At 37.2% G+C, this 9235-nt stretch overlaps 1 protein-coding gene across 2 annotated transcripts in view; it reads right to left on the bottom strand.

The window, feature by feature from the left end:
- Positions 1-9235, bottom strand: part of LOC111873921 (endoplasmic reticulum mannosyl-oligosaccharide 1,2-alpha-mannosidase) — a 30356-nt gene continuing 21121 nt past the window's right edge. For both annotated transcript variants that reach the window (XM_023869016.2, XM_023869015.2), the window contains 3 exons: positions 8725-8889; positions 6689-6829; positions 1-1870 (listed from right to left, as the gene is read on the bottom strand). In XM_023869016.2, coding sequence (XP_023724784.1) covers positions 1652-1870; positions 6689-6829; positions 8725-8889 — 525 coding nt within the window. In that variant the 3' untranslated portion in view covers positions 1-1651. The remainder of the gene's footprint in view (positions 1871-6688; positions 6830-8724; positions 8890-9235) is intronic.

Below are 9235 nucleotides of genomic sequence, written 5' to 3'. Positions count from 1 at the left end.
TGTAAAACAAAAGGAAAACTGCATATATTTCACCAATTTGAAGGAATACACTACCTTATCCTTCTCTCACCCATACATACATGCATACAAATTCTCTATCACTATTACTATTGATTCAATATACAGAAATTAAAATGTGCACTTAACAGAAATACTCTTGTTAATGTAAGATCTGTGATATCTTTATATACATATAAGGATCAAGTTGTATTTGGGAAAGGTAGCAATAAAACTAATTCTCTGTTCTTGTTTATAAACATGTTATGATTCTTACTTTAGACGCCACAAATATAATTACATTCTTAAAACACTCCCATCAATATTTACCATCATCTTGATCAAAGATTATAAAACGTCTGGAGGAAAGATTAAAAGAAAATTAAAGCAGAATTAAGAGTAGAGGTAGCAAACCTCAAGTTCATCAAGGCTGTTTCTCTAGGTTATGATGCTGTGTACTCCTGTGGGTGGTTACCTCCATTTTCCTGCTTTGAAGATTGAGACAGTTGGTTCCTCCAAAACACTAGTAACCACTTGCATGACTACAGTGCATTATAACTCAGAACACAGTCTCAAATTTTCACTAGCATGAAAACCTCAAATTTCATATTTCAGAATATGTATTCAGTCACTGAACAGATGATGATGATAATGTTTGTCAAAGCCTATGTTATAATCAGTCTCTAAAATATTTTAATAATGTATACATTCTAAAATGACAATCTTGATGATTTCTGATGTGTGTCAGTGCTTAGAGACAAGTTAAATAGGGCAAGACACACATGACATTTCAATAAATATTACACACATGTATTAAAGAACAAAATAAAATTACAGATGCAAAACTTCCAAATATTCAAGCGAACTTTGATCTTGGTCCATGTAATGAGGCAGGAATTTGTGAAATACTGCTTCTGTAATACCATCTTGGGCGGGTACACGCTTTTGTAACTTAGAACTAGACTATACACTCATCAGTCTTGTGAAGAAAATTAATGGTAATCTGTGCAACAGATAGAAGCAACTGAAAACAGAAACTGCAGAGAAGAATCAACTCATGATTTTCTCAATATAATAAGACTCAGAACTAAAACTATATATATATATATAATTTGTATAATTTATGTATCACAGTTGCCCTTACCTCTCAACCAAAATGCAGATGAACAGTGCTTTGTGGCATTCTTAAAGCAGTTTATACCACTGGACATTCTACCACTTAAAATGAGAAGTTTGTGACTTTCATATGCCATTATAACCAATCAATATATGGTATACATGACTCATCCATAGGAGATGCTTTGTGATCTTGACTCAATTGCATTCCCAGAGATAACACTAGAGGACATAAGTCCATAGCCTTTGTACTGAACTAACTTCAGAACTTAACACAATTCCAAGTTACCCTTTCCTTTACATATTTACAGCCTGCAATCTTACTTTTTATTTTTTTTCAGAAAGCGATGACAACTGTATCACAATATATTTTATTCTGATTATAAATATAAAAATGTATATCAAAGAGTCTTTCAATATATCACTGTCAGTTCTTTTGGCATGACTTAAGTTCAATTAATATTGCTCAAACATTACAAATATTAAAATTAATAAAGTGGGTGGCTTACCTTTGACACAATTCTAAACCAACCTAGAATCAAGTATCATATATAGGAAGCGGATGAGCTTCTGAATTGAGTACATATTTATCAAGGCTGAGTATGTGTGGATCATCACTGAACAACAGGTACAAGTACTTGAGTGTTTCGCTCAAGAAGAAAGATTCCATCATGTCCCGTGGACGGGTGTTTACAGGATTACGAACATTGCCAATAGATGTATAACCATTCACAACTTTTGCATACTTCTCAAATGCCTGTAAAGGTGTAAAAGCATTAGATTACATAGCTACATACATGTATCAAATACAGAGAACTTTCATGTTCATTAGTACTGTAATGAAAAACTGTGAGGCCAAAGCACTCAATGTAATGCAGATTAACAACTTCCCACAAGTTTGCCAGTGTGTTTGCTTACATGTACCAGTTAGCGGCCTCCATAGTCTAGGGGTAACGTTCCCACCTCATGACTCAAGGTATGCGGGTTCAAACCCAGCGGAGGTCGTGGAATTTTTAAGGGAAGAAAAATTCAGGGAACAAGTCCCCCAGGAGAGACTTTAAACCGTGGGTCCCGTGTCGTAGCTTTACGGCATGTAAAAGAACCTCATGTCCCAAGGGGACCACTGAGCCAAATTGATCGGACATTTCCCGCCCAACAGTAGTCTCTAACGCCTATGATAGATGGGGAAAGCATCGAGAGATACCGCTGAGCCAGTACAGGCCGAACTCGCTGGCTGAGTCGGGACTGATGGCACGCACCAGTATCGGTAGGGTATAGAGACTGGTAGAATATCACAGAGGGGACGTACAATAGACCACTGGTCGCGGTGCATGGGGAAACCCACTCCTCCAATAATAATAATAATAATAAAAAATACATGTACCAGTTCACTCAGATACATACAAAAGCAAAAATGAAACAAATCCCTTTCAAAATCCACAAAAAATGCTTCAGAAACTGGTCAAATTTTGGCACTAATTCACTTAATGAAGAGGTCAACACAGAACTAAAATATCTTTGTCCACGAGTCACTGTTGAATGCATTCTCTGTGAGTTACATATGTTATTAAAATAGGGGCCTAAATTTTGTAGGCAATTTCTATCTATCACATTTGCCATGTATGTAATCAAATACTGAATTGAAATAGTAAAGTAAAAAGTAAAGGTATCCCTGTAACAGGCCATGGATGCCTATAGGATTGCGAGATGTTGAGGCTCCCACATTTTCTAGACAATTGGCTCACAGATGGCGGTGAGGTTGTCAGCCTTACATGCTGGCCACCCTTTACCCCCAGGAATATTGCTGGTACTCATTTCTGTTAAGAGGCTGAGTCAACCCCAGGGCCATAGTGTGGCTGGAAGAATTAGGTAAATTGAAAAAATCCACCTCATTGGGATTCGATCCCGTGACCTTCTGGCTTGTAGCATAGTGTCTATGGAAGTGAAATATGTTTCAGAAAAGTTACAAATACTAACGATCTCCCCACTTCTTCCTGTCTCTTTCATTTTCTCACATACAATTCTACACATGGGAAAGTACTGTTATTGTGAAGAAAACTGATTTCAAGATTCTGAGAGTTGTGGCTGAAAAAGTGGTTTTCAAATGTATGTTACATACAGACATGTGCCTTGCCAGCACTTGAATAGTTCGACAGATTTTATTCATATGCAGTATTAAAAAGTTTGCCTCTCATAGGTCAGTGCTGGTGAATATGAGCAGTCTGCCTCCAAAATTTAGGGCCCATGAAATGGATCCCAAAACACAAAATTGCAATTTAAGAGAGAGAAGAGAGGAGGAGGCTCTAATGATTTTGATTAAATTTCAGCAATTTACGGAGATCATCTCCCTGAATAAAATTGTATATATGGTACCTTAGACAGATTTAATTGCTGTTTGATATTCAGTAATTAGCAATGGTCTACTAAGCAACAGTCAAATTCGTTTCCAAGGGAACAATTATATATAAGAAAGTACCGTATTTACGCATGTACAGGCCGCGTGCGTGTATAGGCCGCAGCACAATTTTCAGACAGAAATTATAGGAAAAATAATTTTCTTGGAATATTATTTCAGGAGTAGAAATTATTCCGAAATATTCCGAATATAATTCTTTTTAAATGAAGTGTGATTTCAAATATTTCAAATATAAGCCGCACCCCAGTTTTCCTCTTGAATTCTGGCAAAAAAATGTGCGGCCTATACATGCATAAATACGGTATATGCAATGTCTATGCACCATTCTTTTTTTTTTACTAAACTCAAACTCTGAAGAATGATAAGAAGAATATCAGTATGGTAGAAAGAACACTAACACATACTCTTTTCCTGAAAAATGGTTATACAGGGTCCTTCTAAACTATGCTGTACTTCTGAAAAATCAGTTTGCTAAAAGCTAGCAATGAGGCCACTTTCCACATTATGGAAAAGTAACCAAACAGAATGTCTCAGAATATAGGAAACAGAAAACTCATGTGTCCTTGGACCATGAGCAGCATATAGACCACCTCTGGAGGACAGATTGGATGAGCAGGGCCAATTCCCTGGTCACCTGATTTGACTGTAGCAGACTTTACGAGCACAATACAGACCACCTCTGGAGGACAGATTGGATGAGCAGGTACAATTGCCTGGCCTCCTTGGTCACCTGATTTGACTGCAGCAGACTTTCTCCTTGAGGCTACATCATGTGTGAAATGTATCAGTCCCTTCTATCGCAAACCTTTTACAAACTGTGAGCAACGACTTTTGCACCCCTTTGCAATGGTTAGTTAGTTAGTTATTTAGAGAGGGTGGGTTTCCCCATGCACCGCGACCAGTTTTGATCTATTGTGCTTCCCTCTATGATATTCTACCAGTCTCTTTACCCTACCGATAAATGGTGTACCATCAGTCCCACCAAGCAAGCGAGTTTGGCCACTTGCTTAGCGGTGTCTATAATGCTTCCCCCATCTATCAGAGGCCTTAGAGGCTATTGTTGGGCGGGAAACGTCCTGGAATTTGGCTCAGTGATCCCCTTTGGGGATATGAGGTTCTTTTATGCGCCATAAAGTTACGACACGGGACACACAGCTTAAAGTCCCTCCCGGAGGACTTGTTCCCTGAATTTTTCTGCCCTTAAAAATTTGATGACCTCTGCCGGGTATTTGAACCCGTGTACCACGAGTCATGAGGTGCGAACGTTACCTCTAGACTACGGAGGCTGCTTTGCAATGGTTAAGATGGGACATTGTCTACACTAAGCAAGGACACTACACAGACATTTGTAAACTGGAAAATGCAGTGAGGAATGATACGTAATGTTCACATTTATAACTTCATGCATTTCTGAAAGAAAAATGTTCCAAACTGTGCCCTAATTGAGAAAGATCCTGTATAACTAAAAGAAGCACAATTAATGACTTTGATAACTGCATTTCTAACATACAACTAGCATTATTCAATTTTTGTTCTCAAAAATAATCTCCACACAAAATCATAAATCTTAAAAACATTAATCATTTTCCCAAACCTGTTATTCCAAATGAGTCTTTAAGAATAAAAGCTTCAACAAGTAAGTACTAGAGAGGCTGGACCAGGACCAAGGTGGGATGAAGAAACATTCTTAAACCACAGTAATTAACCTTTAACGGCTGAATGTTATATATATATATATATATATATATACGCAGCAAGCAGCACCCCAAGTTCGCCGAATGTTATATATATATGCAGCAAGACACGTGCTCTCTTTGGGAGTGCTCACAGTTTGACCTTGGGTTTGAAACCAAAACAAACCTATGTAAGGTCATGTCAGTGGTTCATTCCTTAGCTCTGAACAATGAAATCGTTTATCGCGGTACTGGTTTCGATACTATTTATGTTTAGATATGACTGTTTATGACCTGGTCAGCCAAATATAGCCCAGCTTTGTTTCGAGAACTGATGAGGAAATATTCATCGGTGCTTGCATATGAGTGCTTCTAGAGCCTTCAAGGAAGTGTGCAACATTCAAGGATTGGTTTTCAGTGGCGAGTTATCGGTCAGGAAGTCAGTGTCGGATTGTCTAATATTTCTTTATCAGTTAAAAAGTCAGTGTCAGACTGTCATATATTTCTTTGTATATCACTTTTATTTTGTGTCTTGGAAGAGGTCTAAATCCACTGAGTCAGTATTACTTTGTGAGTAAAAGGCATCTTCGTCACTGTGACTTTCAGTATCAGTGTTGGACTGGCACTCTTTTCGACTAGTATTATAATTACTTTGCATCACTATTGTGCGAGTATTACTAATAGGTGAGAGTGTCACTTTGTTAATCAACATAATTTATTCGATTTTGCTAGAAATCCCCCCTTCCCCAAGATGATTCTTCAATCGCACAAGCCAAATATCACAGTCAGTGGCGTTTCTCGGGGGAAGGCCAAAGTTATCAGGGGGCCCAACTGAGTTGACTGGAGGTGAAACATTCACAACACTGGCCAACGAAAGGGAAACAAAGACATTGTCATGTGTTTCGCTAAATAAGAAAAGCATGAGCACACTCTTCTATTGTAAAAAGGGTGATGTCGCTCTGTGTGAGGTGGACTGCTTCGAGAAGTGCCACGCGCATCAGAGTGTATCATAAACTGTGAAGTGACGCAGTTCAAACTCGTGTACAGTCTGAACAAAATATTATTGTATATAGTGTGATTACATTTACAATATCACCATGACTCAAGGTTGAAGAAAAAACAACGGGTAAGTCCTTTGGAATTTCATAACATATATAATAAAGATTATATTTTGCATTTCATGACAAAATAATCACAGTTAACTTTCGTTTGTAAAAATTGCTCTTTTATGTATATGTAGAAAATTTTATTGTCTTTCAGGTTGTTTTTAGTTCATATTTCTATGTTGCACAGAACGGAAAATAGGTATTTTTTTCTGAAAGTTTGCAATGTTAATTAATTAATTAGGGCGATTTAAATACTAGCCGCAGAGGGCTCCCGGCAATTTAAAAGTCCGTATGTTAAAGGTTAAATTACTGAACAAAAATTAAGGTGAAATTAACCTCAGAACACAAGTGCAGTTCTGGCTTCAGCTCAGTCTCTTTACCTGGAAGATCTGCCATCCCCAGTCTTGGTATGTTTTGTTCCCAGTGATTTGGTACATATACCACAGACTTTCAACAAATTCAGGTCTCAGTAGGTTATGAGCATCATTAGTTTTAACAGACATATCACCAGTTGTTCTTTCCTATAAGTAAATAAATGAAAATTATACATGGCTTCCTCAGTTCCTGTTATATGGTAGTCCTAGGTAGCTGAGAGGCATTCAGCTGTTAAAAATTCAATCTACTTCACTCTCATATAACCTATTTCCATTTTAATTCTATCGCCCTGGATAAAACTGCAAACTGGTAACATAACTGATGGATATTTTAAAATATAATCTTTCTCTGTTGATAGTTAATATATACAGAATCGGAAGGGGCTACTGAATGGTCCCCAGTGGCACACAATTTGAATAATACATATGCAACAACCTAAAACCAAGTTCCATCTTCCTTACTCTGCAATCAACCAAGAGCTACAAATCATTATCTCTTTATCAATATCTTCTATAAGTCATGATATTTTCTCCTATGATCACAATTATGTAATTACTGAAGCCCATTCCTCTTAATTATAAATACTGTGTACATTAATTATTTCTTTTTAGTTGGTCTCATTAAAAAAGTTCACTGAATGGAGATATAAGATATTTTACAGCCACATTTCCAAATGGTTCCTACCCTTATTCAGGGCATGTGGGAGGCAAAATGAATGTTCTAATTTTGGGAACTTATCTGAGCAATGTGCTGATGGACATGGGCTTTCGAATTAAGCTAATTTTACTTTCAAACACCTGCCACCATATGTTTGTTGTTACCATTTCATTCCAAAGAGTATCAATAATTCTTATGTTTCCCCCCACCCCTTGGCACTACAGCCCCAGTGGGCCTAGGCCTACCTCCATGAAGTTCTCTGTTCACTTCGGTTTTTATAGATCTTACACATTCGATAGGACTGCTTGGGTGGGTGATCAGCTCATCGCAAGGTCTCTACCTGTACACAAACACAGAAAAACGCACACACACAAACTAAACATCCATGCCCTGAGTGGGATTTGAACCCATGATCCCAGTTTCCAAGCAAGTGAAGACAGTACATGCCTTAGACCACTCGGCTACCGTGACCGGCCTAATGTTTATATTAACCGACATAAAACAAGGAGCATTTTTATCATCAGACCTGCTGGCACTGTTGTACAGTGGTAATCTGTAATCTTTAACACACAAAAAAGTTTAACATACGATCTGCCTGCGTACTTTCACCAAAATATATATGCCCAGTTACAACAGTTCATCAGTTATATTATAATATAATACAAGATTATTATATAATGGAACAATACGTATATATTTTATGCAGTCATTATGTTGTGCATCTTACACAAAATGACATGTTGACAAGGGTTGAATATTGATTTCCTTTTGGAGGATAATCATCACACAAATTTGCATACCGTACATCAAAGGCACCAGACTTACTAAATGGTATTTTTGTCTGGTTGCAATTTATTTAAACAATGCTGTCAATACCTTAGACTATACAGTGCCTAATGACTGATAGCAGAATAACAAACTGAAGGATGTGGAGGTACTACCCCATCATTTGCGTGGAGGATCCAAGGACACCCATAGACATCAGAATAGTCAGGAATACAAGCCAGATGCATTACTGGTTGAGCCAACTTGTTTGGTAAAATTATACTGCTGATAATTGGTAATTAAGGAGTACAATGATGGTGGGGACATGCAGCATCATGACATTGTATCAGTTTCATAACTACTAGTTCAAAACTTATTAGGAGGATAAGGATCATACCATATTAACTTCCTTATACATGAACTAAGTGATTTAAAACAAAAGCTACAGAGCTCTGTAAAGTTAACATGTTACTTATCAGACATTCTGAGATAATCAAATAAACACCGAATATATAAATGGAAAGAAAATAAAATGGTATTTATAATAAGTTGACTGCCTTTTATTCATAAAGATACAGGTACTCCATGATTCAAACTCTAACTGCATCTGCCAGCTTACCTGGATATTGAAGTATGTAATCTCTGGTGCTAGAAATGTTGGCTGTTGAGCATACATCTGGTAACATGTGGTCATAAGTTCTTCAGCAAGTTGCATGTGTTCTTGTGGCAAGCCATTGTGCACCCCCAGTGCAAGAGTACCAGGTAAGTAACAAGTTAAATGATCCTAAAAAAATAATGGTTCAGTAATATTAAACTGCTCTCAGATTAAATCTTAGCACACTGAGGATCAATACTACTTCCACCTCTTAATACTGTCCAGTTTTAAGTGGAAAATAAATTATACCCCTTAAAATGACACCTAAATTATTCAAATGACTGTCCAGGAAACATTTAGTAAGCTTCATCAGTTATCACTATTACACATATGACCTCGCTTTTCTTTTTGTGGACGTCGAACAGATACTCTTCAGCTATTAACTAAATAACTTTTATTATTACTATTCCCACTACCACTACAGTATTCAATCTTTCTCTCGTCAGTTATTTGTATTTGGGTTGCAATCGGTGTC

This window comes from Cryptotermes secundus, unplaced genomic scaffold (genome assembly GCF_002891405.2).
Source record: "Cryptotermes secundus unplaced genomic scaffold, Csec_1.0 scaffold639, whole genome shotgun sequence".
Lineage (NCBI taxonomy): Eukaryota > Metazoa > Arthropoda > Insecta > Blattodea > Kalotermitidae > Cryptotermes > Cryptotermes secundus.
This window is presented reverse-complemented; position numbering and strand designations above follow the sequence as displayed.